This window comes from Rhinolophus sinicus, chromosome 1 (assembly GCF_057876585.1).
Source record: "Rhinolophus sinicus isolate RSI-liver-muscle chromosome 1, RSI-T2T, whole genome shotgun sequence".
NCBI lineage: Eukaryota > Metazoa > Chordata > Mammalia > Chiroptera > Rhinolophidae > Rhinolophus > Rhinolophus sinicus.
Window position 1 is genome coordinate 123622781 of NC_142501.1, and position 25083 is coordinate 123647863.

The 25083-nt window shown below is 42.2% G+C and overlaps 1 protein-coding gene across 1 annotated transcript; it reads left to right on the forward strand.

Annotated features, from left to right (window-relative positions):
• Positions 1 to 278: 278 nt before the first annotated feature.
• MSRB2 (methionine sulfoxide reductase B2) lies at positions 279 to 21932 on the forward strand. Its single transcript, XM_019741064.3, has 5 exons — positions 279 to 432; positions 10005 to 10105; positions 14953 to 15029; positions 20191 to 20338; positions 21221 to 21932. The coding sequence occupies exons 1-5, from the start codon at positions 315 to 317 to the stop codon at positions 21323 to 21325; spliced, it is 549 nt and encodes a 182-aa protein (XP_019596623.3). The 5' UTR covers positions 279 to 314; the 3' UTR covers positions 21326 to 21932.
• Positions 21933 to 25083: the final 3151 nt, after the last annotated feature.

The window sequence follows — 25083 nt, forward strand, 5'->3', positions numbered from 1 at the left end:
GGCCGGGGGGACGACACCAGAAAGGGCAAGGGAAGGAGGGCCAGGCAGGGAGGGGCAGGAGCAGGCGCTGGACGGGGGTGGGGGTGATAGTGACAGGAGGGGGATGCAGGATAGGGTAGGAGCACATGGGTAGAGGCGCAGGAGGCGGGCGGGGCGGGGGGGGCGCAGAGACAGGCGAACAGGGGGAAGGACAAGCAGTGTGATCTCCGGGTGTTCAGGGGGAGGCGGGGCACGGGGGGCGGGGCGCGGGGGGCGGGCGTTGGGGAGGCGGGGCGAGATGACGAGGCGGGGCGGGGACTGTGGGCATCGTCGTCATGGCGCGCCTACTCCGCGCACTCTGGGGCCTGCCCTTCCTTGAAGCGTCTCCGCGGGCCTTGCGGTGCCGACTGGTCGGCGGTGGCCTCGGCGCGAGGGCCGGACATGGGGACGCAGGTAGGACGCGGGCCTCGCAGCTCCCGCGCCGCTGTCGCCGCCGCCGCCGCCGCCGGCTTTTGGTCTTTCAGTTTCACTTAACTTCCCACGACTTGGGGGCCGGACTGCTGGTTCTGGACCGACTAGGACAGAGGGTTGTAAACTTGGAGGGGCGGAAGCGGGGAGTCGTTGACCCCTGTGAGAACTGGAGGAAAGGTGTAGGTCCTCTCCCTTTTAGTGCACACAGTTTTTTCTTTTGCATAAAATGTGAGCTCAGGAGCCCGTGAAGCTTATCCTGGGGACTCCAGGTGAAGAACCACTGTAGAGTTAACTACGGGACGCTGCACACTCTCCTGTGGTGGCCTTTCGTCCTTTTTTTAAATTAAATTTATTGGGGTGGCATTGGTTGGTAACATTATATAGGTTTCAAATGTATAATTGTGTATCATCCATATATTGCATTGTGTGTTCACCACTCAGAGTCAGTTCTCCTTCCATCATCATGTATTTGACCCCCTTTACCCTCTTCCACCGCCTTCCCCCTTACCCTCTGGTAACCACTAATTTGTTGTCTGTGTCTATGAGTTGTTTGTTTTTCTTGTTCGTTTGTTGCTTTCAGTTTTATATCCTTCGTCGTTTACACTGTCTCCTTTTGGAGTTCTGGTTTTCCTATCTGGAAGCAGGCAGTTGTGACTTTGTATCCCTGTAGATTGGCTTCCTGCCCTGCTCTATTTCCATGTATGTTTCAGAGGACCCAGGGAAACGTGGGGACTAATAATCTGACCCCCTTAAACTGATAATCATTGTTAATGGCTGTGAGACGGACCATGGGAAAGTGTGCATTTTCTGCAGACTGCCTCTGGCTCCTCTGTCGGATTGAGGCACATTTACATTTTAGTATGAGTTACCTGTATATCAGATATGTTTCAGGTTCTTGGGCAACTGCCCTGCTATCCCATCTCTGAATCTAGTTCTGTTCTGTGTCCGTTAAAGACATTTAGAGATACCTAACTCTGCTGAAAATGTACCCAGTTACTTGGAACTCCTATTTTCAATCCCCTGAAGTTTTTGAAACGTAGTGTTAAATAAATAAAAGTACTGGCATTAAGGAGTGGCAGCTGATCGAACATGACTTCCATTCATGGCCTTTAGAACTCTGGTGTCACTGGTCAGCCAATCTGATGATATTTGTTGCACACCTACTATGTGCCAAGCACTAGTTTGCTGAAAACCACAGGAAACATCGCATTTGTGGGCTGCAGCTCTCCTCATTCCCCTTTATAGGGTAGTGGTTTCAGCAGATATTTGTCCTTACTGTTTGTACTTGGTGCTGTTGAAAACAGCCGAATGAATTGCCCTGGGATCTGAAGTTCTTGAGCAATATTAAAATTTGACCAGACACCAATACATAACAGGAGTTGTGTAACTTATTCTAAGGAAATTTTTTTTATTTTTATTTTATCTGGGCATTTATCCTAAGGAAATCATTTGAAAGAACAAAACTATTTGTGAAAAGCTGTTTTTAAGAGTACTACTCTTAAGAACCAGAAACTGGCTATAACCCAAATGTCCATCAGTTAGGAATGCTTATGTAAACCATGGAAGTTCAATTCAACAAACTGTTGTGCATCCATTAAAAACTATAAACAGGTAATAGTCTTGTGGTTAAGGGCTTTGCTGTGCACAGTGTCACTTACCGACTCTGTCTTTGGGCACACCTTGAACTTGGTAAACTTAAACCTGTTTTTTTCTTCAATAAATTATGGATAAAGATAATACTAGGGTTGTACAGAATTAATGGGAAAAGGAATTTAAAATGCTTAATCACAATGATTGGCATTTAGTAAGCATGCAATCAACATTAGTTATAATTACATAAATAAATGGAAAGGACAAAAATGTAGCCACATTTAACCCACATTGTGGACTTGAAGAAAGTTGAGCATGAGAGAAATGAGATGGTAGATGTTAAAAGTGACAGAGGACTGTTCTCCAAACTCCTGTGATTATGTCATCCAGATTGACAAAGAGCAAATTGAAAGAAGAAAGTAAGTGTCCTGGATAAAATAATCTATTGTTTTAGGAAAACCTTTCTAGAGATTGTCTGCTAGGAGACCACCCTGAGTGTAAGGTTAAAAGAGTCCCGCCACTCTGGTGGGAGAAAAGAGTAGTCTGCAGGTTAGACTGGGCTGGGAATTCTTTTTATACCAGTTCCTAATAGGCTCCCTTAGTTTCAACAAGTATTTATTGAAACAGGGTTGGGTCATGTGACCATTGGCAGTATAGCAATAGTGGCCAGAAAGGTTAGCAAAACCAGAAGGAGGTAACCAGTGGGTGTCCATATGAGCAAGAGTTTTTTTTCCTTAATGATGAGATAATCAAGACCCACCTCATGGAACAAGATAGCCAATGCAAATTCCAGCACAAGGAGAGAAAAGAACCCAAACGAACCCTATCAAAGCACAGTTTATGGTAGACCTGTGTATCCACTGAATGCAGTAGCAGCAACAGCCAAACTTTTGGGTAGTGAAGATAGCAAGAGAATGCAGAGAGAATCTGAAGAACATTCAGTCCCCAAAGGACCCACACGAGGTGCCTGTGATGTGGATTGAGGACAGAAACTACCACACACACATACACAAAAGAACGAGGAGACCAGCACTGAATCCTGCTGTCTAGTCACTGGTCACCAAAAGGCTTTCCGCATTCCCAAATAAGACCTTGCTGTGTGTTGTATGTACATGCACCTAAATGGCTATTTGGTAAAACTGCGCAAAATTTACTCATAATGCAGTTCTCATTCAAACTTTGATCAGTGCCCAAAGCACAGTGTATTAGTCTGCTAGGGTTGCCATCATTAAATACCACAGATTGGGTGGCAGAAACAACAGCAGTGTGTTTCCTCACAGTTCTGGAAGCTGCAAGTCCATCATCAAAGTGTTGGCAGGGTTTTTCCTGAGGCCTCTCTCCTTGGCTTGCAGATGGCCTTTTCTTTGTCCTTTCACATCCCTACTATCTCTTCCTCTTCATATAAGGACATCAGTCAGATAGGATTAGGGCCCATTCAAATGGTCTCATTTTAACATAATCACCTGTTTGAAAGTCCTGTCTCTAAGGAACTAAGGATTAGGACTTCATCATGGGAAGAGCTTACACCCTTCAAGTGATGCAGACCACATATATCCTGACCCGAGAGCACCCAACTGACCACTTGTCATTTTGCGATCAAGGCAGAGTCTTTCTCCCTTTGACACTGTCATCCAGGCTGGCAGATGGGCAACTAAATGTTGCTAATTGGTGCTTGAATCACTGCTTCATCAACTAGTCTGACAATTGTGGCCCACCCATGAAACCCTTCAGACACATTAATAATAGCGTGAAAGGTACATGGACATAAGGATTAGGAGAGCCATGAATGTGTACTTACTGTATTTAAATGAAGGAGTAATTCTTTTGTTTAACAATTTAAATACTATAAATTTTAAACCAAAAAAATATACAGGGGCAGAGGAAGGAGGTGGGTGTCTGAAAACCGGTAGTCACGCTCTAACAGCTGTGGTAAATATAGAGAGCTGGGGGAGAGGGAGCCGGAAGCCCACGCAGGATTCACGCCGTAGGTTCAAAGCTGAAGCATGGGCATCCCACTGAATTTTAGCCCTTCTTGAATTCCCACTTTCTAATGTCAAATACTATATTGTATGGCATGTTGAAAAACGTGAAGGGCAATGTTTCCAGGTGACAATGCAGTTTTATCTCTAATCTCATTCCACTTTCTCCCCAGAAGGAGCTAGGAAGATAATGACAGTTTTGCAGACTATAAATCCCAACCTTAACACCAAAAGTCAGCCCTCCTCTTAGAAATCCATGGAAATAATGCAAGATCTGTAATACATGTGGACTGCTATGGCATCACATATTGGAAGGGTAAGGAGAGCTTTTACCACCGTGCTCTATTACTCCTTTTCTTGGCAGATGTTAGTTTTAGCCAAGGTTCAAGTTTCACAAATTCCCCTCGACCAGAGTTTAGATTCTGGGAGGAGGAATCAAGAACAATTTATTCTAACCAGCAAAGCCTGTTCTTACTCTTACCTTCCTATTTTTCAGTATTTGGGGTGGCCTTTGTGTGACCAGTCCCAGCTTAGATTACTCTGATACATTGGCACTTGGCCGTATTTTGGCATCTGGCCCTTATTTGAAGGCTTACAAAATGTGGTTATACCCATATATCTACTGGTCTTTTATATACATACATCTACCAGTCTTTTAAACTACCTAAAATGGAATGCCTTCCACTTCCCTTATGCTTAAACAAATAGTTCTATCCATTAAAATTAGTTCTAATCCTACTTGCTCTTAAAACAAAAACAACTAACCCAGCCTAAAATGATTTATAATGTTTCCTCCATTCTGTTGGCAGTCAAGCTTGCATTGCTGTATAAAACTCCTTTGTTGTCATCTTGAATAGTTATCTGAAGCTTAAGTAGTCAATAAAGTTTTCTTAGTTTAATTGGTCTCCCATATTTGGTCCACTCGAGGTCAAGGATTCCTCCACAATTCTCCCTTTCTCTCCTAAATCGTCACTTTATCCTCTCCACTGGATCATTCCCATCAGCATACTAGAATAAAGTGATTTTTTTTCTCATGTTAAAAAAGCTCTTGATCTCTTTCTCCTTTCCAGCTACCTCCAGAACTCATCAAAAGACGGATCCATAGGCACTGTCTCCCTTTCCCTCCCCCAATTCTCGTGTTAAATCTATTCCAATCAGATTCACCCCCTCCTCCACCTCAGCTGCTCTTTTTCAGGTCTCCACATTGTTCAACTCAATGGGCAATCGGCAGTCATCTCTTTCTTGGTCTTTCAACACAGTAGATTGTGCGATTTTCCTTAAAATACTTAGCACCCAGGATGCCACATTTTCGTGGCTTCCTTCCCATCTCTCTCCGCTCCTCCCCATATCCTCATCCTGTATATTTTGGAGTGCCTCAGAGTGAAGCCCTTGGGCCTCTCTGTTCTGTCTACGTGCACTGACTTGGGGATCTTCCAGTCTCCTGGCTTTAAATAACATCTTAATGATAAGGAGGCCCAAATTTACATCTCTACCTTGGGCCTCTCCCAGAACTCTAAATCCGTATTTCCAACTACCTACCTGACATCTCCATTTGAATATCTAATTGACGTTTTTAAACTTACATCCAAAACCAAGCTTCCAAACCTACTCTTCCTGTTGTCCTTTCCATCTTCCAATGCTCGGCCAAAGCCTTGGCACAGTGATCCTTGCCCCTTTCCTTTCTCTCACAGTCCACATCTGATCTGTCAGCACTCCCTCCAGCTCCAACAGCAGAGAGCGTTGAGCGTCTGACCACTTCTGAGCACCTCTGCTGCTCCCACCCTGACCCCACTCTCTTGCGTCTCTCAGCCAGATTATTCAACTTGCCCTCATACTGGTTTCCAGCTTCAGCCTTTGCCCTGCTTCAGATTTTTTTTTTAATTTAAGTCTATCAGCCACTAATCCTTTTAAAATATTTGAAGCCATGGTTTGCCTCTGCTAACCTTCCAATAACTTCCAAATTCACTCACAATAAAAGCCGCCATCCTTACAGTAGCCTTCAAGGCCCTAAAGTATCTGGCCTCCCGTTGCCTTTCTGTTCTAACTCCCACTAACCTAACCTTGCTCACCCCATCCAAGTAGCTCTGGCCTCCCTACTATTCATCAAACATGCCAGGCCTACCCCACCTGTTTTTCCTCTTGCCTACAGTGCTCTTCCAGATATTTACATGGCGTGTTTGTTCATTTCCTTCAAGTCTTTGCTAATAGGTCACCTTCTTAGGCCTTTCCTGACTACTCTATTTGAAATTCTGTGTGCGTGTACACATTCACACACATACACACATAAATACATATACACACACATCCTCACTCTAATCTCTTTGTGATTTTTGAAAAATCACCTAAAGTTCTACATTCCTTACTTATTTAGTTAATTTTCCCTCTAGTCCATAAGGGCAGTGGCTCTTGTCTGTTTTCTTTACCCCTATATCCCTAACAGAATAGTGTCTAGCATACAGTAGGTGCTCTGTAATCATCTGTTGACTAACTGGATGATTGAAGAAACGGATATTTATTAAATGCCAAAGCACTATAATATATACTAGGGATACATGGAACAAAGACACAATTATTTCAGACTGTCAGCTTCTGGTCTAATGAGACATCCAGACAATTAACCTGCAGTCATTGTGATTAAATAGTCTCTCATGGAAGTCCTGAGGGGCATGAGGACACATAGGAGGATCTTGCAACCCAGACTTGGGGGGCAGGGAAGGTCTGTTGGAGAATATAACACATAAACTGAGACCAGAGACTTCTGGTTTCTGATCCAGCATGTAAGGATCTTAGAAGTCTTCATTCCATCTTAACAAAAAGTAAAAAGCTGAGCGAACCACGATGTGTTCTGGGGAACCCAGAGGCCTGCAGTTCAGAAGGACGGAGCATAGTGGAAGGGACGAGTGGAAAGTGGTAACCAGGGCCAATCACACAGAGCCTTGGAAGGCTCATTCGGGAGTCTGGAAGTTAACTTGAGTATATTATGTCGCATTGAACAGTTTGGGGCAGTGAGAAAAAAGGAGTGGTCAAGATAGGCGAGTACATACAAATAAAGAGACTTTTATAATAATCTATGCTGGAGATAATGGTGGCCTGATCCAAGGTGAGAAGGAGCAGATCTAGAGTTGTTTAGAAAATAGAACCAACAGGGCTTGGTGCAAGGAAAAGGGAAGAGTCATGGACAGTGGCTTGGCTTTCAGGTTTGAAACATGGGGTGGATGAGCTACAATGTGAGAGAAGGAGCAGATTTGGGTTGGGGCAGGGGACGTACATGAAGTCCTTTTGTGCATGTTGATTGAAACGGGACATCCTAGTGGAGATATCCAGGTGTTGATTATATATGGATCTAGAACTCAGCAGAGAGATCTAGGCTGGAGGCAAACATAGGTTTGGGAGTCTCATCATGTGGACGCTACAGGAAGCTATGAAACGGATAAAATCATCCAGGGAGCAAATGTGGAGTGATGATAGAAGAAAGCCTGGGACAGATAGGCTCCTCTGAAGCACACCAAGATTCCAGGCATGGCTAGAGGAAGGGGAGTTGAAGAAGGACACTGAAAAGGAGTAACTGGATATGCAGGAGAATTTGGTGTCATGGAAGCCAAGGGGATGGAATACAAGATCTGACAATTAAGTTTGCGAACTTGTTGCAACGATATTGCTAACATTTTTTTGATATCAGAGGGATTATTCATTTTGAATTCGTACCAACTGGACAGTTAACCAAGTTTACTATTTGGAAGTGCTGAAAAAGTCCGATGACCTGAACTTCTCACCAACAATTCATGGCTCTTGCATCACAACCATGCACCAGCTCACATGGCACTGTCTGTGAGGGAGTTTTGAGCCAGTAAACAAATAACTATGTTGGAACACCCTCCCTATTCACCTGGTCTGGCCCCCAATGACTTCTTTCTTTACCTGAAGATAAAGGAAATATTGAAAGGAAGACATTTTGATGACATTCAGGACATCAAGGGGAATATGATGACAGCTCTGATGGCCATTCCAGAAAAACAGTTCCAAAATTGCTTTGAAAGATGGACTAGGCACTGGAATCGGTGCATAGCTTCCCAAGGGGAGTACTTCGAAGGTGACCGTAGTGATATTCAGCAATGAGATATGTAGCACGTTTTCTCAGATGAATTCGGGAATTTAATTGTCTGACCTTGTATACCTCAAAACAGAGAATGTTGAGTGTCAATACTACTGAGAAGTAAATGAGATAAAGATGATGTGTTCCTAGGTTTTACTAAGAAGTCCTCAGTGAGCTCTCTGAGAACAGATTCAGTACAGCGGCAGGTGTCACACCCAGAGACACTTGATGTCACCATGCTCCACTGTTGCTGATACTAACTTTGCTTGCCTGGTTGAGATGTAACTTTTACATTTTTCCATTGTAGAGGCATATTTTTCTTACTTGTAATGAATAATCTTTGGGATCATATTTTGAAAATGTTTGTTCCATTCTTCAATAGTCTTTCACCCTGGGGGTTTAGAATCCCCTGATGATTCTTGCTTGAATCAGTTATTATTTTAGTGATTGTAAAACTGGTGATTTTTAAAGTTTTATAATTCCTTCTCCATTTATCACTTGGCATACTGCATGATAACTCTGAAAGCCACCGAGCAGTAATAATCGTCACATAAATACATTTTGCTTTTCTTCCCAAGAGATGAGTTCGTGGAAAATTGCACGTAACTGTGCTCTATTTCCATAGGAAAATTTCAGAGGTATATTTCCATAGGAAAAAAGAAATCCCTGTACGCTTATAAAAACTATTTAAGAAAGGACACCTTTGAATATATTTCAACAGGTAAAAACCCTTTAGTAAAATGTAAACGACCATAAGCAATCAACAATATGCAATACTAAAAAGACCGTATTGAGCATTACTATGACCTGGTGATGAAGACATGTCTTTTCTTGCTGAAAGATTATTTAGCAATTTTTTGTAACCAAAAATGGATTTCAAATATAATTTTCTGACATGTTTGATATTTGGTGGTGACATCACAGGTATTTACCGTTTCATCTTCAGTGCTATGGTCAGGTTACTCATCCTTCAGGCCTCTATTTTCTCATTTATAAAGTGAGGTGGACAGATTATAAGATCCTTTCAAATTCTTAATGTTGGATGATTAAAACATTTATTATATAGGTTGGGTTTCTGCCCCTGCTTCCCCCCCCCCCCTTTAGCTAAAGAGAGTACAATTGACCCCTGAACAACCGGGGACTTAGGGGTGCAGTCAAAAATCTGCATATAACTACTAGTTGGCCTTCTCTATGCTTGGATTTCCAGCCATGGATCAGAAATCCTGTATTGTCCTAGTTGTGTGGTTTACATTCGTTGGAATAAAAGTAAGATAGAAGCAAGAGAGAATAGAAGAAAGGAAACAAAATGTAGGTAAAAACCGTGAAGTATAAGAGTAGATTATAGTGGGTCTCAGTTTCCCTTTCAGGAGCACATGCAATAGGAGTCTCTGCTTTTTTCCACATAAGAAGATTTTTTTTTAATAAAGACTTCCCTTGACAAACAAACTTAGAGATATCTTTATAAATCCGCAAGGGAGAGGAGTTTAATAACCCACTAGCTCATCATTCTTTTCTCTCCAATCACTCACTACTCCCAGCTGTATCCTGACAGGAACTACTCCTTTGAACACAGTAATGGAAGAAGGATCAATTTCAACCCTTAGGTATCTGAGGAGAATTTATTCTGCACTATTTCATATTTCAGCTGCCTCTTCAGTTTCTTTGCCCCCAGGGCAACTAGAAAACTGGCTGTCTGCTTACTACTCATTTCTTATTAAACTAATGACTCAATTAGAGTAATTTGTATGAAAGCTCTCTAGTCCCTGTGAAGAAAGAAAGAGTGGAAGAGAGGGGAAGGGACTGGTCGTGCATGTTAGGAGAGAGGCTAAGGAGGGAAGAAGGTCATTGTGTATTTTTGTTTGAATTTAAAAAAATCTTATTTAACAATACAGGGTCTGTGACAAAGCATGAGCCATCCCTCACCAAGAGTGAATGGCGAAAGAAGCTGACTCCAGAGCAATTCCATGTCACCAGAGAAAAAGGAACCGAACCGGTAAGCTACACTGATTTACAATTTTCTGATTAAATGCGTGGATTGGGGGGATTGGAATAGATCTAGGTACAAAAGCTAAGTCATCACCGCACACTCTACAAATCTGGCCCCCTCCATTTTTCTTCTCCGCTCTCCACACTCCATCGCCTCGCCTGCCTGTTCTGCCTCCTAAACAGCCTCCCAGTCCTCTCCTCTGGCCCTGCCCTTACCGCCACACTGGTCCAGGTTCCACCATCTCTCACCTGTCTGACTGCAGTAGCCTCCAGCTGTTCTGCTCACAACCCTTCTCGCTCCTCATCTAGCCGTTCTCCATACGGCCACCAAAGAGATCTTTTCGAAACATACATCTGACCACATCACTCTCCTGCTTAAAATCCCTTAGTGGCTCCCCAGTGCTTTCAAGGTAAAGAGAAGTTTTTAAATAGCTAATAAGGCTCTAAAGTCTCTGGTCCCTACCTCCCACATCCCTCCTCAAATCCTGCCACGTTTCTTCTTGATCTCTGCACTTCAGCCACAGGGTCCTTTCAGCTCTCCAACCCCGGGCTCCCTTCTCCCTTAGGGTCCTCATACCTGTGTTCTCCTCTCCCATTGCCACCCCCTCCCCCCATCCCCAATTCACTCTCAGCCCAAACCTCACTTCCTCAGGGAAGCCTTTTCTCAGCCCCAAGCTGAGTTTGCCTTTCCTAGCCCTTTTCCTTAATAGCATTTGCCATCGTTGGTGTATCCCTAGCAAATAACATGGTGCCCGGTACCCAAAAAATAAATTTCTGTGAATGTTGAAAGACTGCAGGCTACGAGGCAGAAACATGATTTACACTGCATTCACTAATCTCAGCTTTCATTCATTGCCTAAGAGAAAAGTCCTCAGTGGTTCCTTATGGTAATACCATTTTTACAGTGCTGCATTTCCTAACAAGTGGTATGGTGTGGACACATATATGGCCACTGGAATAGAGCCACTGAACTTGGTGATTAGATGCTTTCATTTCTGAAGCAGACTGCACAGAGTGGAGCCCGGCACAGCAGTTTTGTAAAGCTGTGGAGGATGTCTTTACCTTAGCCATCCCTGCAAAGTTCAGGTCGCTGCCCCTGTGGCCTTATCATCATGGTCTCACCCTCAGCTTCTCTGATATGAAAGTCATCAGACAAGCCAGCAGATCCCAGTAGATTTTCGGGAAAGACTGTTATTTTTGAAAACCGCCGTGGGTAGGATTTTAATACAGCCTTCATTGGGAAAGAGACTACATTCGCCATTAATACGTGATGCTCTATACAGTTGTGTGTATTCCCCAAATATTCTAAACCGGCGTGTCCTCAGGAACAGAGCCAGGCAGGGTTTGGTATACTTGTATACACAGAGCCTGGAGATGAGCTGCCAGATGTTTAGCAGAATAAATCTGTGGGATTCTCAAACAGATGGTGCACTATCCTCTGTGCATTTGGCCATTTTACAAAATGAGCCTCATCCGTTATTTTAACTAATGTTATAAATCCCTTTCATTTGATCCGGTTCCACATTTAACATTTTAGAATATTGCAGAACTATAAGCCTTTGTTAGCTTCATGAGGCTAAGGAAAGAGAAGTAAAACGTCTAAACTTTCTATTTGGTTACTCAAAATTAAAAGTCAGTTACCCATGTTTTAATTGGGCAACAGTAACATGCCAGCACCCCGCGAGGTATGACAACGGAGTTTACAGTCTGGTTGAGTAATAACTAAAAGTCAGATACCAGTAAAGGTGGGCTTTATACAGTCCCTGCTCTGTCTGATCCACTCTCCACATGCTTCACTCTGCTCTGAGCCTTGGGAAGGGTAACCAGCTCCCTTGCCCTCTGGCTACTGACTGAGTTTGGCCAGTGGGAGATGCCAGTGAGATCAGATGGCAGGATAGAGAAGTCAGGATGCAGGGCCCTCTCTCTAGCTGGGTTCCTCTAGTGCAGTTGCAGCTGCTGCAGGCAGCTCTCACCTACAGCTGCAATGTCACAGGTTCTGGTAACTGCCCCTTCCTTTGTCCCACACACCTAGTAGTGGCAGTGTGCTCTTATGGTCACTGGCCCAGGGTGCTTCACCCTCCTTTGTTGGTTTCCGTTGGCCCTGTCCCCATTTTGTTAATAGGTCTGTATGACATTATCAGGGTGTCATCTGTTTCCGATAGGTATGTAGTACTAACAAGATTAAAAAAAAGAGAGCTCCCATTGGTCCAAACAGTATGTCTTAGTCAGTTCGGGCTGCTAAAGCAGAATACCATAGACCGGGTGGCTTAAACAACAAACATTTGTTTCTCACTGTTCTGGAGGCTAGAAAGTCCAAGATCAAGGTGCCGGCAATTCAATGACTGGTGAGCGCTTTCTTCCTGTTTGCAGAATGCCGCCATCTTGCTGTGTCCTCATATGATAGAGAAAGAGGGCAGCTTTCTCTCATGTCTCTTCTTAAAGGGCACCAATCCCGTTCAGGAAGGCTCCACCCTCACGACCCAGTCACCTTCCAAAGGTCCCATCTCCAGATATCATCACACTGGGGATTAGGCTTCAACAAACATTCAGCCCGTAGAACAGACCTTGTAAACCCAAGGGGTATGTTGATTGTCATTCTGTCCCTGACCCTGTGCTCCGCCCCCCTACAGTCATTTCAGTTCTCTCTTCTGAATAATTCTTGAATCTATCCTCTTCTTTTTATTTCCACTGCTCCTGCCACAGCTAAATCCAGGCCTGCATGAGTGGCCGTTTGATTGTTCTTTGCCTCCAGTGTCTTCTTGCCCTGGTTCCGTGCGGATGCTGTGTGCACACCCGCTTTAAGTTTCCAGTGGCTTCCCAGTTTCCGTTGAAACTCTGTAGCCTGGTCTCACCAAAGCCCCTTGTGATCTGGTTCTCTCTGCCTTTCCAGTGTCATCTTTCTCTGTTCTCCATCTTGTCCTGTTCTGTCACATGGGCCCTGCCCAAGCTGCTCTGCTTGTCTGATACTTTTCCATTTCTTTATCTGATTAACTCTTACTCATCCTTCAAAATTCAGCATAGTGTTTTGGCATTTTCCTATAATAAACATCCATCAGCTGAATTTTTAAAAATAATAAAAGATTTTTTTGGAAAAAAAAACAAGCACCCTGATCTGAGACAGCAGCTGGTACAGAAAGCCTTTGCAGAAGCTCCCCTAGTCGTGAAAGGATTAGTGCTACCCACACTCCTGCTCATCTCCCCCTCAGAGCTGTGATCACATGGAATGATAACTGACGGCTCAGATGTCTCTTCATACCTAGGTAGCAAATTCTTTGAGTGCAGGAACTGTGGGTTGGGTTTTTCCCCCATCTCTACAACCTTAGCACCCAGCCCAGCACTGGGTACATACTAGGTTTTCAGGTAAACACTAGCATGAACAGTTGAGACAGAAGCTGAGTTTGGCCCTAAATAAGTGCGAGGACATAAGATTGGGCATGAGGGGAGACATCAGGAAATCAGGCGAGGAGACAGCGCATAGGTGTCATTGCATAAAATATATCAGCTAAGGATTCCTTCTCATTTGAAATTTTGATGGTAATGCCAGTTCCCTGTCACTTCCTCTATCCAGCCGTCCCCTGCAATGACAAAATTATATCTTGAATCTTAGGCTGTCTAGATCCAATGAGTAGGCTTTCTAGATCAGCTTCAGGACTGGGAGCCCTGGGGCATATGTGTCTCATCAGCCCCTGTGGGAGGGATGTGAAACTCCCTCCTCATTACAGATGCCCATTCGCACCAATGTTGGGAACAAGCAGTCAGGGGCACGGGCCATAAAAAGACCAGCTCACTACTGGTCAGATTTCTGCCACTAAGTTTAGGGTCTTGAAAAAGGGAAAACATCCAGGGTGCCCAGATGCTAGGCTCAGTAGGTTAATTTGAAATTGTCTGTTATTTAGCTCACTGAAAATGTACTGTTAATACCACCACAGGGAATATGAGTGTTTGACTTGTGAGTGTGTGGAGTTGGGAAATACAGAGCAGCCAGAAGAGTCCAGCATATTTCTTAGGTCAGCTCTGAGTCTCAGTGAGCCGTTCTGTGCTGATGCTTCTCTTCCATTCCATAATATGGGACAGTGCTTCATAGTCGGCTTGTGCAAGAGTTTCTTTTTCTTTAATTTTCTTTGACAGAGGAGATAACAAAAGGAATTAGACAAAAATGGTCTTTAAAAAAAAAACAAAAAACAATGAGATCCAGTTTGCAAAATAACATTTTTTTAAAAAATTGACTGCTCACTCATTGCCTGAAGTCTCCTTGTTCTCCATGTGGGAGACCTTTAAAAACCTGCAAACTCCTGAAGCCACAATGAATGTAGTAATTTCATCTTAAGTCGTCACTTAGGCACTGGGAGATCCTAGCTCATTATTTAGCATTTATTAAGTATGCAGTGTCCTTAACACTGTGTCAAGTATATTAAAGGCACAACCCCAATCCCTTTGAACTACGCTTTTTATGTATTTATAGTCTATCTTTAATTGGAGATTTCAAAGTGTTTTCAATCGTGGACTAGATTCCTGTTGTATTGACTCTTGAAATGGAGACTGAAATCTCACACAATCCAGAGGACTGTTCTCTCCCATTTTCGCGGACTTTGATGTCCCTGAATGAAAGGTGCTACATAAATACAAGGCACTAGTAATGTCATAATTTGAATATTTGGCACAATAAAGGCTGGGTTGTAAATAAGCCCGTTGGCTGCTTCATTGGGTACGTTGTAATTTTCTCCCTGATGATATTCATCAAATTAGTACAAAAAGTGCTTTATTGGGGGCCTTAATTGTGGATTTAAATCTACTGTATCACCTCTTGCTGATGTTGTCAGAAACCTGAACATGATGTATCTAATTGACTTTCAGCCTTTCAGTGGGATCTACCTGAATAACAAGGAATCGGGAATGTATCACTGTGTGTGCTGTGACAGCCCACTCTTCAGGTGAGATAAAGGATCAAGAGATTCTGAAGGAGAACAGACCTCTAAATTTTTTCAACTCTGTCTCATATGAGGCTTTGGATAAAAACATACCCATGTTGTTTTATTTGTCCTTGTTTGGCATGGTTGCTATAAGGAGAGCTATTTATATAAGATACTTGCTTGTCTTAATTATTTCTAGCATTTAGAGCAGTTAACAAGACTTCTTAGCTTATATTCTTCCTTTCCGTATCCCCGAGAAATAGCAAAATAATAAAACTTGGTGGGTACCTTAAGAGAAAGCTATTAGAATTTTTTTTCCTGGGAAGTATTTAGAGAAATCTAAACCATAATAGTATTTGCTTGGCCATGTGATTAAAACTATATCTCTCCCAGGGAAAATGGGTTTATAATTCAATTTAGGAAATGTAGAATTTTATGAGGATAGATTCCCCACAGTGCTTGACAGTAGTGAATAGCATGCCCTCTTGTATGTAGCTAACAGTGAATTTAATTGTCCCTTGATTTCAGAGCCTCTTTTAAGTCAATCAGGATCTGAAATCTTTCAACAAAGGCTTTTTTGTTTAGACATGCAGGAAACAGTCTAAAAAAAGTAGATTCGATGAAGAAGAAAGGAAAACATCTTTGAAGTCTTCTTTTTCAGAACTTCAAAGACTTTTTTTTTTTTTTTTTGCTTTTGCATCAACCCTAAATTGGTTTAGAATAAAATATAAATCAAGCCAGCTCTGTGGACCATCCATTAGGCAGTGCTTCATTATGTCCTTTGGGCTCTTCGAGCAACTGGGCTTTCCTACTTATGTTGGCTGAATCTGAAAAGCTAAACCCTGCCTGCAAGGATGCGGAAAGATCGGGATTGATTTTCCTTCATGCTCACAGATGGGAGGCCTTTGCCCAGATTCATTCACTCTGTCAGTGGCAGGTGAGGAGATGTCAAAGATGGTAGTCAGCCCAGGATGGGTTGGGGACAACTAGGAGAGGAAGGTTAATTGTGACACAGTAAAATGTGGATGTGTATTTCTGAGGCATTAGTTATGCCATGATCTTTGGTTCTGTTAAAGAGAAGTAGGACATTGAGATGACCAACCTGTTGTAAAAATGTAAAGAACCATGTTTGAAAAGTGTAAAGGATGCCTTGTTGCTATATGATAACCAGACAGATGTTCTCTTTCTGTCTTTGGACTGTGAAGACCAAAGGTCATCCTTGTAAGAGCCCCTCCTACATTGTATTCTTCATTTTTTTATTTCATTGGTGTTTCGGTTTGTGCAGTAGTAAAGTTGAAACCTTCCGACACGATGCCAACCATCCCGTCACCGCACAGGTCAGGCAGGGGATCCCAGAATGTGGGAGCAGGTAGGACCTAGGGGCCAGAGCAGAAAGCTTGGTCCAGTAGGACTCTCTGCAGTGATGGAGAAGCTCTGTGTCTGCTCCATCCAGTCAGGTTAGGCACTAATCTCACGTGGCTACTGAGCACTCCAAATGTGGCTAGAGCTGCTGAGAAACTGAAGTTTTTATTTTATGTAATTTTAATTTAAAAATGTAACTTAAAGGGCCACACGTGGCCAGTGGCTACTGTATTAGCACAGTGCTGATCCAAATTAAAGAAGTGGAGTGACCTTTTTTTTTCTGCTATAGCTGCAACAGCCAAAAGTAAAATAAGAATATATTCATAAGAATCATTTAGGTTCTAGAATATACTCTTCTTAAAGATACATTTGTTTATAGAAGAGACTGTGAAGTAGAGTGGGTAGGGCTGCCTAGATGCTACATCCTGGATCCATTACCACGTGAGCTTGGGCAAGTTTCTGAACCTCTCTGTGACTCAGCTTGCTCACCTGTAAGATGAGCACGATAGCTGTACTGAATTCATAAGGTTGTTGGGAAGATTAACTGAGTTGTGAGTGACATGTGAAGGCACCAGAGCAGTGCCTGCCACACCACTCACTCACCACGAGCAGTGTTCACAGGGATATATCCTTAGAAATAGATAGGTCTTTTTTTAGGGCTATATATATATGAATGTATACTGAGAATATGTTCTAATCAATGAAAACTCTGTAAATGAAGACTATATTCCTAAGCATGCTTCCCATTCAAGAGGAGAGTCTTAGGAATACATTCTTGTTTTGCCTCTCATTTTCCCCCTCCCTCCATCTCTTGTCTTCAGCCTTAATAATGGGGAGCAGGGGTAGAGAAAAATAAACATCCCCTCAACTGCTTGTGTAGAGTCAAAGGGATGAAAATCAGTCAACCAAAGCTAAGTAGCGCCAAAGGGATGTGGGACCACTGCCTCTTGGCAGCTGGGCTTGTTGCTGCCTGCAGACTTGCTGTCACTTGTAACCTATATGGTGTGTGTTCTGCGAGAGCTGCTGACCCTCCAAAACAGAGATCGTTAATCCAGGGTTTCCAGGGTCAAGAGCATCTCAGGATGTCAGCATTCCCTTGGGAACTCCAGAGTGTCGCTTCTTCTTCTTTGTTAGCCTTGGAATTGTGTGACTTGGCCCCCTCCCCTGCTTCCTCTCGTCCCCTTCCTTCTCATTCCCCTCAAATGCCAACTCTGGAAGTTTTCATTAAAATCTACTGTGGGAATCACGTATTTCATGGCCATAAATCGTAGAGAAAATAGAGAGCCTGATATTAGTTCACTTTTTGCATTACATCCCAATGTCCTACATGTTAGAAGCAATGAAGGAACATTGTTTCAAACCCTTTTTTTGGGCTCTGATTCCTTCAAATAAACAGAAATTCTTCTAAGATACTAGGGTTGTTAGTTATCGCCAGGTGCCTTTGCTGTTAGTTTGGGGGCTGTGGAATTTCCAGAAATGAAGAAAAAAATCAAAGCAAATAAACGCATAACAAAACTAAAAAAGACCCTTCTAAGAGTGCATGAGAAGAGATTATCTAGAATGGTTTTAGTGGGCCTTATAATCTGCTAATCATTTCAGTATGTATATTGGGATTTCTCATTGGCCTTAATATTTAGATTGCCAGTCTTAAATTCTGTATGGCCTCTTATATTACTTGGCAAAATCTCCAGATTCTGTTAATTGCATCAATAAAGGTTTATTTCTTCCCATAAAATGTTTTAAATGACTTTTTATTAGTCTTATATTCATTCATTTAAAAATTTATTATGTTAATAATTCTCTATCATAATTCCTTCAATGATCTAGTTTGCATACAATGTTGGGGGTGGAAAGGCTATGATTAAAAGATACTTAAGATGTTTTTCCCTGGGCCAGAGTGGTATGGATGAATGTTTTTGAACCTTTGGAAAAGCATTGCAAAAAACTCAACCTGAATGTGTAGACACTTATGATTGGACCCATGGCTGCTCAAATTTCATGGATATCTGTTAATGATAATAATGATACTAAAAAATAATAGCTACTGACTTATGTACCATGTGTCTGACACTATGCTAAAGACACTATATACAGAAAGTATCTCAGTTAATCCTCTCAGCAAACCTGAGAAGTAATAATGCCATTATTAATCTATCGATTAGGATGCTGAGGCTTTAAAAGATTCAGTAACTTGCCAAGATCACATAGATGTGGCAGGCAGAGCCCGGATTCACACCCAAGTCTTTCGGAAGTCAAAGCCCTTACTCCTCAGAGTCATACCTGTGGTTCTCAAAGCCTGGTCTGAGGACCTCGAGAGTTCCTGGCACCCTTTTAGGGGATCTATGAGGTCCCCCTTTTCTAACTGCACATTCGTGAGGCCACATCCTCTCCCTACACTTTAATCAGAACAACACTGCAGCAGATGGAATGCAGAAGCACATATGAAGATTCAGTTGCCTTTATTTAAACTAAACATTAAAGAGATTTGCAAAATTGCAAAGCAGTGCAAATCTTCTCACTAAATGTTTGTTTCATTTACAACTATCTGTCATTAAAAAATGTTACTTATATTATCAGGTAATGAATTGATTATTTTAAAAAATAATTTAATGCATACATATGTTTTAATTCTCAGTTATAACTTCTAATTTGTTCAATATTGATATACATAACTCATGTAAACAAAAGCTCTCAGCGATCCTCCATAATTTTTTAATAGTAAGAGGTCCTGAGACCAGAATATATGAAAATCACTGCGTTACACTGGATATTTCTGCCCAGGTTTGTGTTCTAAACTGAGCTTCCTTCCCGGTCCATAGGCTGGGGATTTGATTATTTGCCAGAATAGTTTTTTCCTCTTTGCTCAGTATTTTTTTTTTATTTGCAGTGTTTATAATTCATTTCTTCTCATTCTTTTTTAGATAGAGTGACCTCACTGGCATTTGAAATTTAAAAACCTATTTCCCTAGTGCCATGTAAGGGAGCTTATCTTTCAGAGCGCTTAGAGAGTAGGTCTTTGGTGAGTAGACGAGCTCGCTGCCCTCCTCCTCTGGCCCTTCCCAGCCTTCAGCATCACTCGCACTCATCACTGTGGGCTTCCCTGGGAAGGTCAGGCTTCACTGCAGTGATTGGCTCAGGGTGACCAGGCTTATTTATTAATAATCACAATCATAACGAACGTTCCTGAGCACTTACCATGTGCTCCACAGAGTAGCTCTTTAAATTCTCAAAACCTTCCCTTAAGGTAGATACTATCCCCATTTGGCAGATAAGGAAACTAAGGCTTAGAGGGGTGAAGCAGCTTGCCCAATTTCACACAGCTAAGAAGTATCAGAGTCAGCTTTTGGATCCCCGCAGGCAGTCAGACAATCCGAAGCTCCCATCAATAAAAATGGCTGTTTCATCAGATCTCACACTTCCTGATATGCCAAGCCCCCCCTTCAACCTCTACTACTTCATTTTGATTTCCCCCTGTTCTACGTTGGACACATGGACACATGGATTCGATCTGTGCTTCTTAATATGAACCACAGTTCACAAGCTCCTCGCGTTTTCAGGTCCTTGTCAGACATTGAGAGGGAAGCCTGTAGCTTCCAAGGAACAAGAAACCCTTTCACTGCAATGGAAAAATGTCTTTAATAGTGAACGTGTGATGGGCAAAATTCCCGTGGAGCTGATTGTCACGTGACTGGCCTTGGGCTCTGGCAGAGGAGACAGGGAATCAGATTATGCTCAGTAGAAAAATAAGTTGGGGCATATAATGCCCTTTGTGAGTTCATAACAGTCTTAGCAGCTGTAGTGTTGGGAATATCTTCCCCAGTTCTGAGAAGAAGTACGGCTCTGGCACTGGATGGCCTTCGTTTTCTGAGGCCCATGGCACTTCTGGCTTTGATGAAAGTAACACAGGGATCCTGAGACGCGTGGACACCTCCTTAGGATCAGTTCGCACAGAGGTTGTCTGCAAGCAGGTGAGTTCCTTTGATTTGTCTTCCCCAGTGCCACAAAGAGCTCTCTTGTCCTTGGCGTATATGGTTGTCACTGAAGCACGTTGGGTTTCTATGCATGCCACTTCCGGTCCCTCTCTCCCATCACTCTGGGTGCTGCAGGTAAGAGGAGGAGCCTTCCTGAGCCACAATCTGAGCAGCCTGTCCTGGTTCTGGCCTGCCACAGCCGGGCGCAAAGAGGGGATCTGAAAGAGCTGGCCCTTCACGTTCTTTTGAACAGGGACAGGCAGCAGGAAGGCCGAGCATGGTTGGCATCTCTCCACCTTCTTCCCTGCTCTGCGGTGTGTCACCAATAGTCAGAATGACACTGCAGGTGACATCAGCACACTATTCTGTGAGCTCGGTAGGAGAGAGTGGCTTAAATCCAGACAGCAGATTCATTTTGATACCCTTGTGTGCTCAACTTTTCGGGTTTTGTAAAACACCAGAGGCAAGCAGATAAACATAGCGGAGTTTTGTGTTCAGTAAAAAAACAATAATAATAATACACTGACTATAACAACATTATTGAGTGCTTACCCAGGAGTTGTGTTAATGCTCTACTTACATTGTAGCAATTAATCATCACAACGGCTCTATTAAGTAGGTGTAATTATCCCCATTTGATAGATGAGTAAATCAAGACCTAAGTTCACTAACTTGCTCACCTTCTCAATGATGAAGCAGAGAGCTATTTACCACTACTGTGCTCTGCATCGTTTCATTTCTTAGTCAAATTCTGATGCAATAGACTTTTTTCCCACACACGTCACTGGAGTGGGGCAACCACGTAGGGTTCATCTGTCTAGTTTTACGTAAAGAGCTTTGTCTCAGTGGAGAAATGACGGAGGCTTCTCTCCTTTGCAGTGTGAAGCTCACCTTGGCCATGTGTTTCCTGATGGACCTGGGCCTACTGGTCAGAGGTTTTGTATCAACAGCGTGGCACTGAAGTTCAAACCAGGGAAACACTGACTTTCTCCAAGGTTCCCTTCCCTTGCCATTCCTTCATTAACACCCTCAATTTTCATAATTCATGTAAATGACTTGTGTTATTTACTATGCAACTAAGCTAAGTTTGCCACTAGCACCCAGTAAGTCGTAACTTCTCTAACTTACTTATCTGGAATGAACCCAACCCTGACTCCAGCTCTGACTGTGGAATTTCACAGAAAGATAGAGGGACAGCCATTTCCGTCAAATTGACTCCTATAGGCGGTGCCTGGGACCCAAGGGCATCACTCTTTGGGGGACATTAGGAGGCTGATGGACTATAAGCCAAAAAATTCCTGCAAAATTACCCTGAACTTTCCATTAAGGTTAAGTCCTTACAGATGAGGGATCGAGTGAAAAGAGGAAGGCAACACAGGATTAGAGTAATCAACAACCCAGCATTGAAAGAAGCACTGAGAAGCAGACAGGCATGGTGATGGATGGGTTGCAGTCAGAACTACAGCAGGTCTCTAGATCCCGCATCCAGTCCTCTTCCCATTATTCTAGTTCCTATAACTCACAGTCAGAATCCAAGACTCCTATTTTTCAAATTATCTGCATATAATAAAATGCACTTCTTTTAAGTGAACAGTTTACTGAATGTTGATAATTTTATGCAATCATGTAACCTCTACCACTATTTTTCCGATCATTTTTCTTCATTTTCCTTCAGGAAACTATCTCTTCTCTTAGAGTGTTCGAGATGCTTAATACATACGTTAGTTCTGTTGCCAAGAACCTTGCCCTTAACTTTGTTAGTGTACAACAATGCCAGAGGTACGCTGGGTAACAGTTTTGCCATAGTAACATTGGTGGGGCATTCCTTTCATGTCTCCAGTATCACCTTTCTTGTGGATTCACATGTTTGCAGCCAAAGGAACAGCTCTGTGCTTCCTAAAAGACCTAGAGAACATATGACGGTTCCTCTCCTCTTTCCTTTTGTATTTGTCATTTTGGCAAATTACTGGAAGATGACAATTCTGACCCAAGGTGTAACAGCCTTTTGACTCATCCTGTGGTATTTGAGGAATCAAGATATTTTGTGTTGGATGCTGGTTACGAGTATAATTTTTCTTTTCTGCTATATTCTGGCTCCCAAACTTTAGTGGATTTTTAAGTATATTCATTATATATTGTGATCATGTTACAAAAATATAAATCACCATTAATAGCTGGTTATCATCATATTATGAAAAATATAAGTCGTGATTAAGGGCCACAGATTCCATTTGCCAGCTGTTATGCTATCGGTTAAAAACAAATCCCTGGTGCCATTTTCATTCTGCCTGTCAGTGGCGTTCTATTACTTTATCTTTTATCCCTATGTAACAGTTTAAGGAAATTTATTCTATAAAAGAAGGAATTCCAGGAAGAGAATAGTTGTATATTAATGTGGTGGCCATTTTTCCTTCATATTCAATGGTGATTTCCATTTTTGTGTCTTTTTGTTTCTCTCCAGAGGGCAAACGTTACTTGTCTCTGCTTCCTCTCTTCTTTGCATCTCCCACAACTTAAAACAAAGAAATTGGAGTCACCCTAATTGTCAGAAACTACATAATTCAGGCTCTTGGGCTCTCGTAGCATCTCAAATATAATCCCCTAGACTAAGAAGATGGAAAAAAGAAAATTCAGAAAATCCCGACTAATCAGAAAAGTTCCTTTGCCCCGTTCAGAGCCCACATCTGTAGCACTTTTTTCAAGGTTTGCCTGATTTCAGGAGTGTTTGCCACAATACCTGTTCACTTTTCACTCTGACCATTTTTCATTTCAGAAGGAACGTTCCCCAAACTAGAAAACAGTTATTGCTGCCCTAGTCTATCCAACTTTCTGGAGGCCTCTGCCATTGAAAACATGTACTACTAACTGTGTAGCACTCTTACACTGAAGCACCGAGTAATGCATGTGGAGGAACGATAGCAATTTAATAGAATACTGTTTTCATCTACTCTCCAGGTATGATTTTCTTTGGCCACAGAAGAGAATCTTAATCATTTTTAATGGATTTATAACTTTATAGCTTAACCTCGTAGCCAGGAACTTCATGCCTACCTCTCATCATCAAATTAGTACATGTAAACACAGTGCAAAAATTAAAAAGATATAGTCAGAAGTGGAAACCAGCAACTTGTTTGAGTAACTACGAGAGTTATGACCAATGAAATGATCGTTGGATGACATGTTGGTGGGTTCATTACACCTCTTCTCTTCTTGGTTAACAACAACAAAACCACAAACATCCCATAGGTGACTTTTGTACTTATATCTTAGTATCTGGAAGGAATATCAAATTGCTAGAGCAATTTAGGCAGAGGACCTAAATAGACATTGCTCCCGAGAGGACATACAGGTGGCCAACAGACATGAAAAGATGTCCCAACGTCACTAATCACCAGCGAAATGCAAATCAAAACCACAATGAGGTATTACCTCACATTATTCTATTGATGATAGACTAGCCATCATCAATAAATCAACAAGCAACAAGTGTTGGCAACGAAGTAGAGAAAAGGGAACCCTTGTGCACTGTTGGTGGGATTGCAGATTGGTGCAGCCACTATGGAAAACAGTATGGCGGTTCCTCAAAAAAAAAAAAAAAAAAAAAATAGAACTCACACATGACCCAGCAATTTCACTTCTGTGTATTTATGCAAAGAAATCCAGAACATTTACTCAAAAAGATATATGCATCCCTATGTTCATTACAGCATTACTAACAATAACCAAGATATGAAACAACCTAAGTATCCACTGATAGATGAATAGATTAAAAAGAGGTGGTACCTATGTACAATGGAATATTATTCAGCTGTAAAAAAGAATGAAATCTTAGCATTTCTGACAATATGTATGGACCTAGAGGGTATTATGCTAAGTGAAATAAGTCAGACAGAGAAAGACAAACGCCATATGATTTCACTTATATGTGGAACCTAAACAATGAACAAAACAAACTCATAGTACACAGAACAAATTGATATTTGCCAGATGGGAGGGGGTTTAGGGGACTGGGTAAAAAAGGTGAAAGGGATTAAGAAGTACAAATTGCTAGTTATAAAAATAGTCGTGGGGATGTATAGCCTAGGGAACATAGTCAATAATATTGTAATAACTATTATGGTGTCAGGTTGATACTAGACTTATCAGTGAAATCACTTTGTAAGTTGTATAAATGTCTAATCACTATGTTCTGGACCTGAAACTAAGATAATATTGTATGTCAACTAATTAGAAAATAACTTTTAAATAAAATATTAATATACTACACTAATATTAAATATTAATATTAAATAATATTAAACGAAGTATTAAATATTAACTGCAATGCAATTCAGATACTGACCATCCGGAGTTAGCACCCACTCCACAGGTTTGGGGCACCGTCCCCAATAACACTGCCCTCATGACACATGCCAGCTGCAAGTTTGATGGACCCTAGGCCACCTGTCCTTCTGATCAACTGGCTTCAAATTCAGGAGTGCTGCAACCATCCCTCTTAGGGTCAATAATTCACAGAACTCAGGAAAGTGCTATACTTATTATTACAGTTTTATTCTAAAGAACACAAATCAAGACCAGTCAGTGAAGAGACACATCGGGTGAGGTCCTAACACAACTTCTGTGCCCTCTCCCTGTGCAATCAGGATGCATCACCCTCCCAGCATAGGTGGGTTCACCAAACAGGAGGCTCACCCGAGCCTCAGTGTCCAGAGTTTCGATTGGGGTTTCATTACATAAACATA

Coding starts and splice junctions, on each gene's coding strand:
- MSRB2 (XM_019741064.3), top strand. CDS start 315: ATGGCGCGCCTACTCCGCGCACTCTGGGGCCTGCCCTTCCTTGAAGCG. Junction 433..10,004: donor GGCCGGACATGGGGACGCAG/GTAGGACGCGGG, acceptor TTAACAATACAG/GGTCTGTGACAAAGCATGAG. Junction 15,030..20,190: donor TGTGACAGCCCACTCTTCAG/GTGAGATAAAGG, acceptor TATCTTCCCCAG/TTCTGAGAAGAAGTACGGCT.